Below are 18039 nucleotides of genomic sequence, written 5' to 3'. Positions count from 1 at the left end.
GACGATCAACCAAGTTCTCACAGAGGACATTTGGCGAAAATCAATGGGACTTACTGTCATGGACGCACCAAGCACAGACTAGGACGGAGCACGGATGACAAGGCTACAAGGAACTTAAGAAGCTAGGAACGACAAAAGAGAATGAAGACAGAGATGAAGAAGGAGACAAGATGGAATGAAACGAGAATACTAGATTGATGTGTCAATGACTGGTGTTGAATCCCTTGAAAGAGACCAAGAAGGTTACAAGTATTTATACAAGTTACAAGATTGAATATCTCTAGAATATACTCATCTAGAATATATCGTACAATATCTCTAGAATATACTAACGAGTAGAATATTCTTATTCTGAAATGTATTGTACACTAGACTATAGAATACTACACCATCTTATACAAATGTATGGTCATGTCAAAGTGGTTGAGCATGACATCTCGTTGATGTGAGGTTGCAGGTTCAATCCTTACTAACTATATATTTGATGTCAATGTGTCATGACACTTACCATCAATGAATCGGCAGAAGCCCATCACTCGACTGAGTCGAACGAGAGAACAAGCCGACAGAACCGGTCGGAACACCAAATGATAAAAAACGAGAACAATCGAAGTCGAGAACGGGCCGATTAGGCGAATTCTGCACACACTACAGAAAAGCTGTCCATAATGTTTTCGACTGTTGGTCGATCAAGAGGAAAGAGAGTGGTCGGTGATCTAAGCGAAATCGAGGATAGCCCAACTCGGGCCACTCTCCCGATCAATAAAGGATTCAATGATCGGATAATTCCTCTACAGTGCACAGGATGCACACACGTGGCTACTGGATCTTGGTGCCACATTCCAAGTGACCCCAAACATTGAATGGTTTTCGAACTATTTAGCCGACACCAGCGACACAGTCCGACTAGGCAATGGGCAGGCGTGCAGAATAGCAAGGACCAGAGAGGTTCCCATCAGATTGCCAAACGGCAACACAATAACCCTGCACCGAGTTCGACACATACCTGATCTGAAAAGGAGTCTGGTCTCCATCGGCATGCTAGCCAAGGACAGGTACAAAAGACTCTAAGTAAATCTGTATGGATGATCAACCAAGGAAACCTGAAGATAGGAGGCGAGCACAAGTACAATAACTTGTACCCAATGATGGCGATCAATCTAGAAGGGGTCGTGAACGTAGCCGAAAAAACCGACCCAAACTTGGCATGGCCAACTCGATCATATGTCTCAAGCCGAACTTGATCGACTAATGTCAGTAGGCTACATCCCAAAACTCCAAGCAAAGATGGACTTCTGCAACCATTGTCGATACGGGAAATAGACCCAAAGTCTGCACACTCTCCACTAGGATATGGTACAAAAGCCCCTATAGCTCGTGCACATAGATATATGTGGGCCCATGCTAGAGTAATCACTAGGAAGCTCCAGATACTTCATCACCTTTGTAGATGACTGTAGATGGAAGGTATGGGCCTAGTCGATCAGGTCCAAAGAAGAAGCGCGAGAGGTCTTCACTTGGTGGACATCTAAAGTGGAGAACCAGTCGGGACACAGAGTGAAGACACTCCAATCCAACAACGGAGGCAAATATACCTCCAGAGCCTTCCAGCAATACCTATCCAACAAAGTGATTTGGCATCAAAAGATTGTTCCTTACACACCCACGCAAAATGGAGTGGCAAAACAGATCAACCAAACGATCCAGGAGAGGGTGACGACAATGCTCCAACAAGCTGGATTGAAGCTAGAGTTCTGGGCTGAGGCATTGCAGACAACAATATACTTGGTAAATCTTGTTGTCAGCCAGAATTGTAACCGCCGGACATAACGCATGGAAAATAGAGTATTATATTAGAAGCTTTAAAGTAACGCGGGTAACGGTTCACGCATGGAGCGTAACTGATTAGAAGCCCTGTGTATATAAGGGGTGAAAGACCACTGTAAAAGGGAGCGTATTGTAAGAGCGTCGTTTTAATATAGTTTTATCTTCTCTGATCTTGGTATTCTGTCTATTGGTCTCTTGTTTTCATTTCTCGTTCTCTGTACAAGATTGTGTTGCAGTAAACACCAGGTAAGTACGCGTTGGGTAACTACGCTCATATGGAGGTTCGGTTGTAGTCGTCCCCCCCTTACGCCTTACAAATCACGCACTACGCATCCTATTCCCTTGCAGCACGATCACCTTGTAAGCTACCTCGAAGGACTGAGGGTGGACTGTGTTCCTAACTAGTAACAAATCTATCACCGTCGAAGGCAATCAAGCTTGAAGGGCCACAGGCACTATGGTCAGGCAAACAGCCGACCTACGATAGGCTTCGTGTATTTGGATGCGAAGGCTACACGTTCATCCCAGGAAGAAAAGGACCAAGTTGGCACCCCATGCGACGAAATGCATATTTCTCGGTTATGGAACCGATGGGAACTTCGGCTAATGGATATGGGATCCTGAGAACCGGAAATTGATCTAGAGCAGTGACGTAGTCTTCAATGAAGACTCTATCTTCTCTCAGCGAAACCAAAAGAAAATAGTTGGTAAAAAGGTATCCTTCAAAGACGACAGAGACGTTGTAGAAGGACCAACCCACCGGGCCGACTCAGAGATTCGACAAACAGTTGAACTCGACCAAGCCGACAACATACCTACCGACTCCAAATCGGTAGGAAGTCCACTAGTCGAACTCGAAGACAAAGCCATCAAAGACAGAGCCGATTCAACAAGAGTTGAAGAAGGCAAAGTCAACAAGATGCGAGTAGGAAACAAAACTGAGTCGACAAAGTTCATAGGGGAGGACAACGTGACACCACTGAAATCCCGACTTGGGGGCGTGTCACCTAACAAGACTCCTAACACAAATGGTTCAACAAATACCGATTGACCAATAGAGCCGATCGAAGAATCTGAGCCACTTATCTCGGCATCTAGGAGATCTGGACGAGCTCGAAGGCCGACAAAGTTCTACCAACCTTGCGTCAACTACTTCAACTACACCAATGCAGGTGAACCAAGCACTTATGAAGAAGCTATGGACGCAACGGTCGCCAAAACATGGCTACAAGCCATGAAATCCGAAATGGACTCGATTCACAAGAATCAGACATGGGAGTTGGTCGAACTACCAGTTGGAAGAAAGCCGATACCTTGCAAATGGGTTTTCCGATACAAATATGTATCTGACTCAGAGAAACCCAAGTACAAAGTTCATCTTGTCGCGAAAGGTTTCAAACAAGCACACGGGGTCGACTAAGACGAGATATTCCCACCAGTAGTCAAGATGACCACCCTCTGACTCTTACTAGGGGTTGTAGCAACAGAAGACCTGGAGCTCGACATTCCTACACGGAGATCTGGAAGAAGTACATTTACATGTCTCAACCGGCAGGCTGCACAACGAAGGGGGAGGAAAGGCGCCTCGTATGACGATTGAAGAAAAGCCTCTATGGCTTGAAACAAGCATCGAGGATGTAGTACCAGAAGTTTGACTCCTACATCAGGCAACTTGGATACCGCTGATTTGACTCCGACCCATGCATGTATATTCGGCAACTGGCCGACGAGTCTAGGATTTATTTGATCCTATATGTCGACGACATGTTGATCACAGGAAGAAATCAAGCAAAGATCAGAAAGCTGAAGTGGAGCCTTCACGACAAGTTTGCGATGAAGGAACTCAAACAAGCCCGTCACATATTGGGCATGAGGATCGAGCGAAATCGGACGACCAAGACTCTCCAACTCTCCTAGTTCGACTATATCTGGAAGGTGTTGAGGCGCTTCAACATGCAGAATGCGAAGCAAGCACCAACACCGCTTCCAACGTCAATCCGACTATCGGATAGAGACTCTCCTTCAATGGACAAGGAGAGAGAGCTTAATGGAAAGATGCCCTATGCATTAGCAGTAGGAAGTATCATGTACGCAATGGTGGCGACCCGACCCGACCTAGCCTATGTCGTAGGAGTGGTCAGCTGGTACATGTCAAACCCAGGACAGAAGCATTGGGAGACCATCAAGCACATATTCAGGTACTTGAGAGGGACCAAAGATACAAAGCTGACTTTCGGTTTGACAACCTCAGCTGAAGTCGAAGGCTACACTAACTCCGATTATGCCAGAAATACAGATAATTGGAAGTCAACATCAGGCTATATTTACACCTATGGTGGCGGTGCAATATCATGGGGGTCAAAGCTTCAAGTGTGCACGACCCTATCAACCACAGAGACTGAGTAGATAGCAGCATCGGAGGCAGCGAAGGAAGCGATCTGGCTGCACCGACTATCTGCCAACTTCTCATCTACAAGCCGAATCGACCGAACAATGCCGACCATCTATTGCGACTCATAGAGCACAATTCACCTCATTAACAATCTCGTCTATCACGCAAAGACGAAGCACATTGAGGTACGGTATCATCACATTCGGGAGCTCATAATTGAGAAGAGGCTCGAAGTTTGGAAGATCAACATCGAGGTGAACATCGTCGATTGCCTGACAAAGCCACTGCTAGATCAACGCTTCAGAGCACTAAGGACAAAGATGGGACTACGACAAGCAACTGAGTAGAAGAAAGCCGAACGAGGAGCAAAAGGTAAGAGTCAACCGAATCAATCATGATAATGAGCCATGTTGGGCTCGACACGGACCTCACCTATACCGACTTGACTATATGCCGACCAACTTGTAACATAAATTAAATTAGTGTTGTAATCTAGGTTTACGGGGGAGACAACCCCAAACACATGTACATGTAGGAAAGAGTAGTCCTTTTACGGGGGAGTTTGTTGGCATAAAAGGCCAACTCCTTCCACTTTGTATCCTAGTATGAACTCGTCCATATAGCTAGGGCTTAGTATATAAGCAATAACTCAACGTTGTAAGAGATAATCTTTTGATCATCCTGTACGTCGAGTCTTTAAGAGAGAGAGAGAGAGATATAAAGAGACTTTCCATTAAAGCTTCATCTGTGTGTCTATATCTCCTTGCCTTCCTTCTGTGTTGTTTGCTGAGCATAACCGACAGATCCTCACATACGTTTCCGCGCATATCTGTCCTTCAGAACGAGTGTCGAAGTCGGTCGGTTTGACGAAGCACCCCATGCCGAAGCAAAGGGGGAGTTTGTTATGAAACGAGTCCATCTGGATGGGAAGGAGAACACGAGCCGGATCAGTTGGATCAGAAGGAGAAGAAAGGTCGGACCCGGATCCGGATCGGTGTTCGAATCAAGCTCGTATAACCATCAAGAAAGGGCCACATATGTAAATAGATTTTGTGCTACGCTTGCTTAGGCCCTACTTGTAAATAAGCATGAAAGTTATAGGAGTATAAATATAACTAGGGCAAAAGATTTATGAGTTAATTTTTCATTGTATAGTGAGTGTGAGGTCGTTGCCCAATGCATATGTTGCACACATAGCGTGAGAGAGAGAGAGAGAGAGCGCTCTAGGATCTCTGTTGTAACCGCCTGTGGGCGAAGCAAACGAACTCAAGGTAGGTGAATGTGAGTTCACTTTGTATTTCTTCTCATAGTGATTTGTTTGGAGTCTGTGGGCTCCCGTGGTTTTTTACCCAGTTGGGGTTTTCCACATAAAACATCTTGTGTCACTGTATTTGTGTGTTTTGCTTCCCGTTTTCTGTTTGTTCGAATCTTTGCACCACTACATGATAGAGCATAACCGGTTGGGGCTGGTTTCAATCTCTGCGTCTTCTTCGTGGTGATGAAGGGGGTCTTTCTTTGTCATTATGCTAAGTAGAAACTTCCTTTCTAGGTAGACATTCATAGAACATAAACTTTTGTGATGTTAATGACAAGCCCAATACTAATGAGATTGAAATTTGAAATGATGGGTGGGGGCTTACGTTTATTATAATGGCTTTATGTTCATGGTATTCCAATAATTTAAGTTTTATGTCAATGGAACACCACGTTTGAGCTTTTTGTAATGATAGGATAACGAGTTATTATTGGTAATGGCTTGTCGAGTGACAATATGATGAAATTGTGTGAATGATATGTTCCATAGATTCAAATGCAAATCTCTATGCAAAAGACTCACTGAATGGTAGGCATGGAATGCCAAGGTATAACTTTCGTGGGTATGCCATGGATGTGTAAAGGATCTCATATAAAAAATTGTATTGATTACGAGAATCTCGATTACATATAGAAAGTAAGGGTGTAAAGGGTTGTGGCAAGATCATGGATATGTAAAGATCTCTTGGGAAATAGTGAAGTTGGTATAGGTGGTCATGGGTATGTCGTGGATGTGACATGGGCAATGAATGTCATGGAATGGGTCATTAATGGAAATATGTAAAAACTTGTGAAAGAAAGCTCTCACCAAATTGGGTCAAAGCATCGGCCTAAAAATAGAGATGGTTGCATGAGGCCTCTCGAACTAGGCAACTCAAAACTACCATTGGCTTGCCAAATTATTATTATCCAAAGTAATGTACGACAAGTTTTGCGTTATCATAGAAATTTGAGTTTAAAGGGGCAATACAATACAATACACACATGAGCCATGAAGGACCCTTGATGTACACTAAAATCACAATGGTTTAGAACTTACAAGCTAAAGAGCACCACAAATCACACACAGAACACACTCGGGGTGCTTCCCAACATTTGCAATGATATGATAACAAGGCAATTGTCTTGTTAGCTTTGTTGTGAGTTCCAAGGAGCCACAAGTAAGACAACAAAAAAGGCTTGGTCTCTAGCATCATGTAAAGGAAAGACTCAAATCTAGGCACCACCCCATGCACTATAGTGTACTTGAGATTGTCTGCTTTGCACATTGGTGAGAACTTAAAAGGACTAGCTCCACACCTAAATGTAGAGAGCTCATTTGTAGTAGACCTTTGCCATTCCTTTCTCGATTTGCAATGGCAAGCTTTGAAACATGCTACTATACCGTAGGAGTTGGCGATGGTTTGGCTCAAGCTGGAACCGAGCCATTAAACTATTTTTAAATGTTTTGATAGTTTGGTTTGGTTCAAGCTTGAGCTTCCTTTTTAACAGGTTTGAGGTCAAATCTGTTTGTCTTGAGCCCCACCAAATCAGTTTGGTTTGGTTCAGTTGATGTTTGCAAACTCCGAAAAGGACTATCTTCACACCTAAATGTAGAGAGCTCATTCGTAGTAGACCTTTGCCATTCCTTTTTGGATTTGCAATGGAAAGCTTTGAAACATGCTACTATACCGTAGGAGTTGGCGATGGTTTGGTTCAAGCGGGAATCGAGCCATTAAACTATTTTCAAATGGTTTGACAGTTTGGTTTGGTTCAAGCTTGAGCTTCCTTTTAACAGGTTCGAGGTAAGTTATGTTTGTCTTGAGCCCTACCAAATCAGTTTGGTTTGGTTCAGTTGAAGTTTGCAAACTCCTAAAAGGACTATCTCCACACCTAAATGTAGAGAGCTCATTCGTAGTAGACCTTTACCATTCCTTTTTGGATTTGCAATGAAAAGCTTTGAAACATGCTACTATACCGTAGGAGTTGGCGATGGTTTGGCTCAAGTGGGAACCAAGCCATTAAACTATTTTCAAATGGTTTGATAGATCGGTTTGGTTCAAGCTTGAGCTTCCTTTTTAACAAGTTCGAGGTAAGTTTGGTTTGTCTTGAGCCCTACCAAATCGGTTTGGTTTGGTTCAGCTCAAGTATGCAAACTTCTAAACCGAATAAGGCTTAACCAGTTTGACTTGGACAAAGCACAAACCAATTAAGCCAAAACGAACTGTTGTTGATTCCTACAGTTCAGGTTTGGTTTGGTTTGGTTTGTCTTGAGCCCTACCAAATCAGTTTGGTTTGGTTCAGTTCAAGTTTGCAAACCCTAAACCCTAGAACCATAATCAGCCCTACAAATCCCCGAACCCTAAAGCTTGGTGAAACCCTTGAGTAACAATTGGCAACGGTTCAGTTTGAATTGAACCGAATCGAGAAACCATAGCTTAACGGCTTAACATTTCCAACGATTCGTTTTGGTTTTAACAGCTAGAAATCGCGGTTTAAACGGATTATTATTATTTAAAAAAAATAATTATTAAAATTATTAAAAAAATTTAAAAATTATTTTTAAACAATCTTTTCATTGTTAGACCTTATTCTTATATTTTGGGAACATCTTAAAAATTTTAAAAATTGAAATATTATAAATTTTAAAAAATTAAAATTTTGACCTATGTTGAAAAACCGAAACTGAACCACGAAACCGCGGTTTTTATGATTTAATGGTTCAACGGTTTCGTGGTTCGGTGTAGGTTTCAAAACATTTAAACGGTTCGGTTTGGACCCTCTCGAACTGAACCGAACCGTTGCCGATTGTTACCCTGGAGTTCCTAAAAGCCCTAAAAGAAAGGAAGAGCCTTCACGCTTGATTAGGGGGGCGATAGAGGGCGTAAGTAATAATTAGTGGTTGGATTAATGCTTGATTAAGGAGACAGCAGATCATTAACTACCAGCGTTTTCATCCTTTAATGATTGATCAATCTCTCTCTCTCTCTCTCTATATATATATATAAATGCATATATTTATAGTTAGTGGATGTAATGGCACCAAATCCCTGCTACATATATCATCACATTAAATAAAATGCTTTGGAATTTGATTTGCTTGGGAAATGGTGGTGACCTCAAATCCTCGGAAAGCCAAAAAGGAAAATTTACGGAACCAATGCTCCATATTGAAATGATATAGTAATTGTAAATGAATGCAAATTATTATTTTTGTATATTTCGTCCAACTAATTTTATGCCTATTATTGCATTCGATTAGTTTAATTTTCCTCTATTTTAATCGGTTTCATTCATGCGGATTTTCTTCCCAATTAATGTTTAATTCGCTGCATTTTTCTATTCGATTAACTTAATTGAATTTACGCAGTTCTTTCAATTAGTTTTCAATCTCTAACATTATCGATTTTACGCATATATATATTTTTGTCAATTAATGAATTCAATCTCACACCATTAAACTTTAGACATCGTTTTAATTTCGATTACTTTTCGTATCAATGGAGTAATTAGTGTTTCAATTGTTTTTTTTTAAATTTAACAAATCAATTGCTTTTGCAGGTTTTCGTGATTTAATTAATCAGATTTATGCATTTCAACTTTTATGCATATCCCCCTCCATTCATTGACATGAATCAAAATTTATTCTGTTTATCAAATTTCTGCACAGAGCCAGGCGGCACCGAAAATGACCCCTCCTGCCCCTTCCCCTGTTTATTGCCCATTTTTCTGCACAGCTATGGAGTTAAGGAGCTCGGCACTTTTGTTTAAATGGATTGCACAATCTCCATTAAGCGGATCATTGATGACATAGAGCACGGGCGTATATATAGATATTTATATACAAAATTATTAGGTTAAATCCTTATCAATGAGCCCATCTCCCTATAATTAGGCCTAATTAGAGGATCCATGACCAAAAGAAGCCCAATTAGATTGTCCAATTGCACGATTTCACCTAGCTCAATGACATAATTTGCATGTCTCCGCGGAATAGTAGTAGGCTTGTGTAGAGGATCTGTGAAGAGCCCATTTGCGTATTAGGGTTTGATTACAGGACTCATTTGCATCTCCAGGGGCGGATTACAGGACACATCATAATGATTAAGACCTTAATTAGAGTCTCCATCATGATTATTAGGTTTCATTGCAGATTTTGATCCGTTTCATACGCAAAATCGCCTAATCAGAGTTTGGATCAAGGCTGATGAGATAGATTCATAATCAGAGAGATCCCACTCAAGCAGAAGACAGAAAGAACTTTTGAAGACGAAACAAGCAAAAGGATTCTCTCAGAAAAACGAAGCTATGGAAACCTCGAATCCAAGTACGCGTAAATCTGTGTCATCTTCTTCTGAGACCGATTCTTCTTCGCCTTTCTCGTCTGATCATTCTACTTCTCTGGCAGCTACCTCTTCATCTGCGTCTTCATCTCCATCTTCTTCTTCTTCTTCTCACTTTAGTAACAGTAACGATGATGGCAGCAGCGATCTCAGTCTGCATAGAATTAGACCTAAAAATGGCTCTCACAGTATCTCGCATTCTATGAGAACACTCAGTACCCAAACTGCCTGTCTCAATTCTGTGCCACAATTGAACTTAAATCTCCCCCAATTCATGCCCCAATCATCTCCCAATGGGGCCAAATCCACGCCAAAATCATCCCTAAATTGCATACAATCCATGCCAAGACAGTCACCAAATGTTAGCCCTGATTTCTCTGAGGAATGTTTTGTATTTGAGAGTGGATCAATCAGAAGGCATGATGATGATCATCGCCATCTTCACCACGATCGCCATAACCGTCAGAGTCCATCTTCCATGCTGAGCAAGCACTGCAGAAGAAGCTCATCAAATGCAGAGCTTTCATGGATGAGAAGATCGACAAATTTGAAGAAAATTAATCCACATACTATTGATATGCTTCCAATCGCAAGAGGCACTCGATATGTGAAGGATCAATGTGTCAGAACTTGCTCTGTTTCTTCTTCAATCCCATCGCCTTCTCTGCAGGAGGCCTATTTGCAATGCGTGTGGAAAGATGGGTTCCCTTGTTATATCACCATGGCTATGGAAGGTTTTCAAGAAATGATGGTAGCTAGCTCTTGCAGTTACACACAAGGTCTTCACCATCGCTGCTCAAGAGATCATAATTCCATGGATGAGTTTCTTTATACATTCCACTCAGGAAAGATCAAATCGAAGGGCAAATGGAGGAGATGGATCAGACACAAAGAGGGCTAGAACGTTTCAACCTCTGATCTATTATTAGGTTTAATGTCTGTAACTCGAACTCTCACGAAGCCACAGATGGTTAGGAACAGCCATGGAGAAGTGACAGAACAATGCAGGAAAGTATCAGAGTTTGTTCTCTATGATGGAAGAGCTCATGAATCAATCCATGGTCATCATCATCATAATCATCATCATCATCATCACAATGGCTCGATCAATAATACCACTACTGCATTCTCATACTGCCAAAAGAGGTCTATCCATGATGTAAATACTATCAATCCACAAGAGATTAATCCAAACTACTCTGTTACTGATTCCTCACCACCATCATACCCTGAAATTGCTGCAATGGTAATCCAAGAAACTGTATCAGTAGGTCCAGCCAGATCATTCAGGTTTCATGGCAGCATTGAAGAAATCCAGCCAAGGTTAGGATGGGGTTTAAAGTTTCTAAACCCTAGCATGGTGGGATATGATGCAGCAGCTAGGGATCGAGGAGCATCAAGAACCATGTCATCATTAAACCATGCCAATCATGGTAGGAAGAGCATGGTGAAGCAGAATGGTTTCACCATTTGCAATCTTAAAGGTCACACTTTAGGTTCAGAAAACAGCTTAATCAACAGGACATCTTCAAACATAAGCATGGTGAGAGATAATCCATGGATGTATAATTCTGAAGACAAGGCATCATTAGCACATAATTATGGGCATGATTTGGGGTGCATTACACAGGAATTAAGGCCCAGTAAACAGGATTTTGTGTCAAAATTGTGTGATTTGGGGCCCATTGCACAGGATTTGGGGTGCATTGCACCTGATTTGGAGCCCAATGTGACACTTGTTTTGCCAATGGGGGAGCATGGATTGCCATCCAATGGTGGCAAAGGCCCCTCTTCTTTGATCGAACGGTGGAGATCCGATGGCCGATCTTGCGAGTGTGGTGGGTGGGATCTTGGGTGTGGCCTGAAAGTTTCAAGCACTCATCTACCCAACCCAGAGCAGAGCAGCAAGGTTGCTCCCTACCATGTCCAACCAGTAAGCATATTCTCACATGTAAGTGAACCAAATTTGTCACACATACATACATATACATACATACATACACACATACATACATACATAGAGACATGCATACATATGCATACATGCATACATACATACATACATACATACATACATACATACATACATACATACATACATACATACATACATACATACATACATACATACATACATACATACATACATACATACATACATACATACATACATACATACATACATACATACATACATACATACATACATACATACATACATACATACATACATACATACATACATACATACATACATACATACATACATACATACATACATACATACATACATACATACATACATACATACATACATACATACATACATACATACATACATACATACATACATACATACATACATACATACATACATACATACATACATACATACATACATACATACATACATACATACATACATACATACATACATACATACATACATACATACATACATACATACATACATACATACATACATACATACATACATACATACATACATACATACATACATACATACATACATACATACATACATACATACATACATACATACATACATACATACATACATACATACATACATACATACATACATACATACATACATACATACATACATACATACATACATACATACATACATACATACATATATGTATGTATTCAGACATTCATTCAGACACATACATTCATTCAGACATACATACATATACATACATTCATTCAGACAGATATACATCTACATACATTCATATGCATACATTCATTCAGACTTACATACATATACATACATACATTCATTCAGACAGACAGACATGCCCAAATGTATAATCAAATCATTATTTGTTGCATGCTCCCAATCATGTTCAACCACATTTTCCCCATTGTATGTTGTATGCATGTTTCTACAGATTCTGAACCACTTTTGGTATACTTGCAAATATATCTATCTCTCGATATACTTGCAAACATACATATTTACATATAAAGATCTTGTGACATATTATTGGCAGTCTGAACCACTTTTGGTATACTTGCAAATATATCTATCTCTCTATATACTTGCAAACATGCATATTTACATATAAAGATCTTGTCACATATTATTGGTGCTTTAATCTATCAAACTTGTAAGTCTCTTCCAATGGTTAGCTTATTTTTGTTATCATCAACATGCAGGGAATCAAGCAAGATCTAGTGCTCAACTTATCCATTGTTCAACGTGGCCTTTTCCAACTTGCTTTCCAGAAGCAAAGCATATCACCATTGGAAGCTTTTGCAAGTGCTGTTGCTATCCTTTATAACCACCATCAACACTTAGCACCATGCTCCACTACTGAACCAAAAGGGTAGCCATAGTCCTTCAAAGGAGGTCAAACACTTCCTCCAAAGACAAGCTTAGGGTGTGAAAGGATAGAGGAACTCTTATGGGCCTCTTTCCATGACACCAACCTCGTGCCTCGTCTTCACATTGGTCGCATTACGTGTCGATTAGGTCTTAACATTGTGAGCACCTTTTGGTGTCGACATGGAACATGCATCTTAGAAATCACATGAAGTTTTAGGCATATGCAAGGAACAATATGAGCTTTTGTATGCCAACATATAGAGCAATGTTGAAAGCTCCTTGGGTGAACGTAGAGCCAAGGGGAAGTTGAGTCTTTTCTCATGGCGTGAAAATGTGCCAATACCATTTCTTTTCTAGATGCCATAGATATGGATGGAGCCTTGGGGTAGGATCTATGAAAGCTCATAACATTGAATACCATCGGAGGACATGCGAGGGACAATGTATTGTATCTTGGATCAGAAACTTGCCTAGACACTTGGATCACACAAACTTGTCTAAAACTTTCTTTCAAGAAATAGTTAGGGATGTGATTGGCTTCAAACTACCAAGAGAATGTTTGTACATAATAAGGAAGAACATGCCACTCAAAAGAAGCACATTCAAGTGGTATTGTCCAAATGTATTTGGCACTTTTTAGAATCTAACATAGATTGGTTATGGTTAATTGATACATGTCAGCTTATGATTGAATGATAATCCAGCTTTTGGCACTCCATACTGATGGCAAGCCACAACAAAAAAAGGTCCAAGTACAACATGGTGTTCTCGGTTGACCATTTCTACACATGTAAAGAGAAGGAAATGAATTTTATGGTCACGTGGTTTCTTAGCTTACAAGACCTTGTCCCATCTTGTATATTAAACATGGTTGTCCAACAACAAAGTTCCCCAAATTAGTCTTGGATTGATATTAGTTAAATGAGTCAGTCTTCCATATGGAAAGTCTCAACAACATGAGCACCAATGCTATAGTGTTTAGTTAATGAGATTTGTTAAAGTCAACTTCAATCTACTTCTTCTCTCCCCTTTGGTGTGGAATTTGTGATGAATGAGTGTTTAAATGTGTCAATGCTTCCAAAGTGAAGGATGAGAGTCTAATTTATGTCCATTTGTGACCAAGAGAAGTCTTGTCATGTTCTTCAAAACATCAACATTGGTTATGAGACACATTTACAATGCAACTCTTCATGTATGTTCTTACATACGCTTTGGCAACAAAGATAACCGTGACCTTGTGACTTTTGATATTTTAATTCGTTTTTGATAATACGTGTAACATCGTTGTATCCATAGATTGACATATTCGCATTCGTGGGATTTTCCATTCGAATGCAAACGAATACGCATACATTCGGGTGGTCAAGTATTCGTTTAAAAAAAAAGGAAAAAAAAGGAGATGAACCCCCTCCTTTTAGTTTCTTAGGAAAGAAAGGGGGACTTGACAATAAAAAGGGGATAATAAAATAGGGAGTTGAGAGAGAGACTTGACAGTAATAAATTTTCATTGGAGATCTTGATTCTTTACTAAATAAATAAATAAAATAAAATAAATTTTCGTTTTATTTTTAATAAATAAATAAAATAAAATAAAGGTTCATTAATTGTTCACCTTTTCTTTTCCCAAAATTTATGGATATTTCTACCTGACATTAAAATTGAGACTTCACATTAATCATGTTTTCATAGTAAATATAAAATTATTCGTTTTTTATAAATAAAAAATCAATTATTTAAATCAAATAAAGGTTCATAAACTCTCCTCTTTTTTTATTTGACACTAGAAAGGAGAGTTTATACTAATCATATTTTTATAATTTATTAATGAATAATTGTTCTTTTTTTTAGGGAATTAAATTGATTTATTTTTAAATTAATTAATTAATTTTTTGTATATTTATTTTACAAAACGAATGGTTTTTAAATATTCTTAGGGCCATTTTGTATTCTTGAATATTGAGAATATCACGGATGGAGAATATGACGAATCTCACGCATGTGTCAATCTATGGTTGTATCTTATAAATGTCAACAACATTAGGTTCAAACAACTCATGGTTGCCCCCTCCCACAACTTCAACATTTGGTTATCTTACACAAGTGATGTGTTAATTAAACTCTAGTAAGTGGTATCAAATACTAAGTTCGACTATATTAGCCTTAGAATGTAGAAGAAGAATGTTATGTGGTCATTGTGAAGAAATTAATTTAGTTTTAACATTAGTGTGAACCATTGAGAGCTCGTCAGAGATTGTTGACGTGAGAATGTGTGAGAAGGGTGTGGAAGATCCAAGTGGGACAAGTAGGGCCTTGAATTATGGAAGATGTGATGTTGTTTGTTGTCATGAATGTTTGCATGAGCAATTATATCATAATAAACTATTGCATTTAGAAGATTGCTATATAATACTAATGTTGCTTTGGTTGCGGTGGGATACACATAGTATCAAGCTTCATCAATAATTAGAACTCGAACACTTAACTACTTAGCAAAATTAAGTAAATACAACATTTGCAACAAAATTTTAAGGGAGAAACAACATCACGGAGGTATCTTAGTAGGGTCATGTATGGTCGTTCAGAATCATGTACAAGGTGTGCATGGGGCATGAAGATAGATCAATAGAATTTTTAAAAGCTCGCTAATATTGGTTGAAAGCTCGCCTCCATACAAAAAAGCTCACCGTTGAAATCAAGAAGCTCACCTACCACTTGGTCACCACAATAAATTTCCCAATGTTTAGTTATCGTATAGCGTGGAATTCCCCATAATAAATGCAAATTCATCAATTGGCCCAATCTATTATTCTCATATGCTCCACCATTGCGCAAAATGACCATTTTGTCTTTTCTGAAATTAGAGTTAGTGTGAATTATATTATAGATAACAAATGAACATGGATAAAGCAATGGCTTACCTTGCCATATCCTAATCTTTACTAGTTTGAGAATAAAGTACACACAAAACTCGTGAGAACGAATCAAATAATTGGTTGTGACACAATAGTAATATTGTGTGATATCTCTTACTTTTGCTCCATCTCATGAATTTTGACCCTAACTAATCCGTGGTATGGCTCCACGACGATTAACTTAAAAAATAATTACAAGAGAATAATCCCCCAAGAATATTCACATGTTCTACAATGTAGTGCATGCAGAAATAGAAGTGAACAAGCAATTCAAAATGTGCCAAACATGTATACAAAAAAAGTAGTACTATTGAAATTTTAAGTATGGGAGCTCTATACAAATTCTACCAAATAGCACGACAAGAAATCTAGTTGCCAAGGTTTAAACAAAAATGTTAGAAGGTGTTGTTCATCATGTAAAATGTACTCCCTTACCCAAAAAATATATGTAAAGCGTAGTACGCAAAAGCAACCTAACAACTGAGTGGGAAATGGTTGAGGAACATGTGTCAGAGTTGCGCAGTGAAGAATCAAATAAACCAAGTTAGTTGAAACGGCTACTGAGGTGTAGATAGGGACAAAGGGGAGCCACAATGCATCTAAGAGTGATTAGTACCCAAAGTGTGACATAAACTTTACATGTAGGTCAATGATGTTTCAAACAAAGGGAGCTATAGGTAGCCTTATTAACGCTTGGCCTAGTGAAGGATCAAACCAACCAAGTTTGTTGAAACGGTTGCTGAGACATAGATAAAGACACAATGGTGCCATCATGCATGTAAGAGTGATTACTTAGAGTGTGACATATACTTTACATGTGGGTCAATGATGTATCCAATGAAGGGAGATACTCGGTAGGTACCCTTATGATTGCCACTGATGCTTCTTTACTTCCCCGAATGCATGGATCAAGCTCAAGGAATGGAGAAGAGGCAAGGGATTGAATCAAGATCAAGCAACACAAAACACTCTTTTGTTGGTTGAACAAACAACTTCTCTTGACATGCATGTAGGAGTGTGTCGCCAGAGTGTGACTCATACTTTCTCTACACATGGGTCAACTACACCTTAAGTGAAGGAATCTACTAGCTAGTCTTATTATTAATGCCCATGACCTTTCATTACTTATTGACCCAAATGCATGGATAAAGCCCAAGGAACAGAGAAGAGACAAGGGATTGGATCAAATATCAAGCAACACCAGACACATTCTTCTTCTACAGGGTTCAACAAAAGGGCACTATTGGAGATCAAAGTTATTAGAGATCTAGGTACTAAAGTAAGCTTAAGATAAGGATAAACAAATGATAGATAGAAAGGAGAAAGAGAAAAAAGGGTGCCGATCCACCCGACCACCCCCGAGCGAAGGGATCGAGACGGACTCGAGCCTCGATCAGCGTCCCATACCACCGCCGTGGCGTCGGGTCGTACCTGGTGCTGGCGCGCTCGCTACAAGAGTTGACCCACCACAAGAGCAGAGTCTCGATGTAGTCAAAAGATGATGAAATGAGGGTAGCTAGGCCTCTTATTTATATCGATACCCAACGCCCCCAGGCAAGTTCACACTTGACCTAATGGGTTGTCTCAATCCCGAGGATTAAAAGTAATCCTCCCCTTCTTTACACTCTCGTTTAACCCTCACACTTATCCACGTGTATAGAATAATACGGTAAATTCTCACCACGGGATATTAAATGGTCATGCCTGTAACATACTCCCCCTCTTTAAAACATTGCACTCTTGCAATGGAAAGTTAGGGAAATTAGTTCTGAGAGTATTTTCACGTTCCCATGTGGCATCTTTTATTGATTTATCCATCCATTTTATTTTAAATTCTCGGATTTCTTTAGTACGTAATTTTTTTGTTTTAACATCGAGAATTCTTTCTGGTACATGTGGTTTAGAAGATAATTC

At 39.6% G+C, this 18039-nt stretch overlaps 1 protein-coding gene across 1 annotated transcript; it reads left to right on the top strand.

Annotated features, from left to right (window-relative positions):
* Nucleotides 1-9820: 9820 nt before the first annotated feature.
* LOC147857602 (uncharacterized) lies at nucleotides 9821-14083 on the top strand. The gene is made up of 3 exons (XM_087327019.1): nucleotides 9821-10751; nucleotides 10785-11806; nucleotides 13045-14083. Exons 1-3 carry the CDS (start codon nucleotides 9821-9823, stop codon nucleotides 13216-13218), a joined length of 2127 nt encoding a protein of 708 aa, XP_087183145.1. The 3' UTR covers nucleotides 13219-14083.
* The last annotated feature ends 3956 nt before the right edge of the window (nucleotides 14084-18039 follow it).

This window comes from Azolla caroliniana, unplaced genomic scaffold (genome assembly GCF_043228905.1).
Source record: "Azolla caroliniana isolate FFs.n. ecotype wild unplaced genomic scaffold, voAzoCaro1.0.p SCAF_11, whole genome shotgun sequence".
In the NCBI taxonomy this organism is placed as follows: Eukaryota; Viridiplantae; Streptophyta; class Polypodiopsida; order Salviniales; family Salviniaceae; genus Azolla; species Azolla caroliniana.
This window is presented reverse-complemented; position numbering and strand designations above follow the sequence as displayed.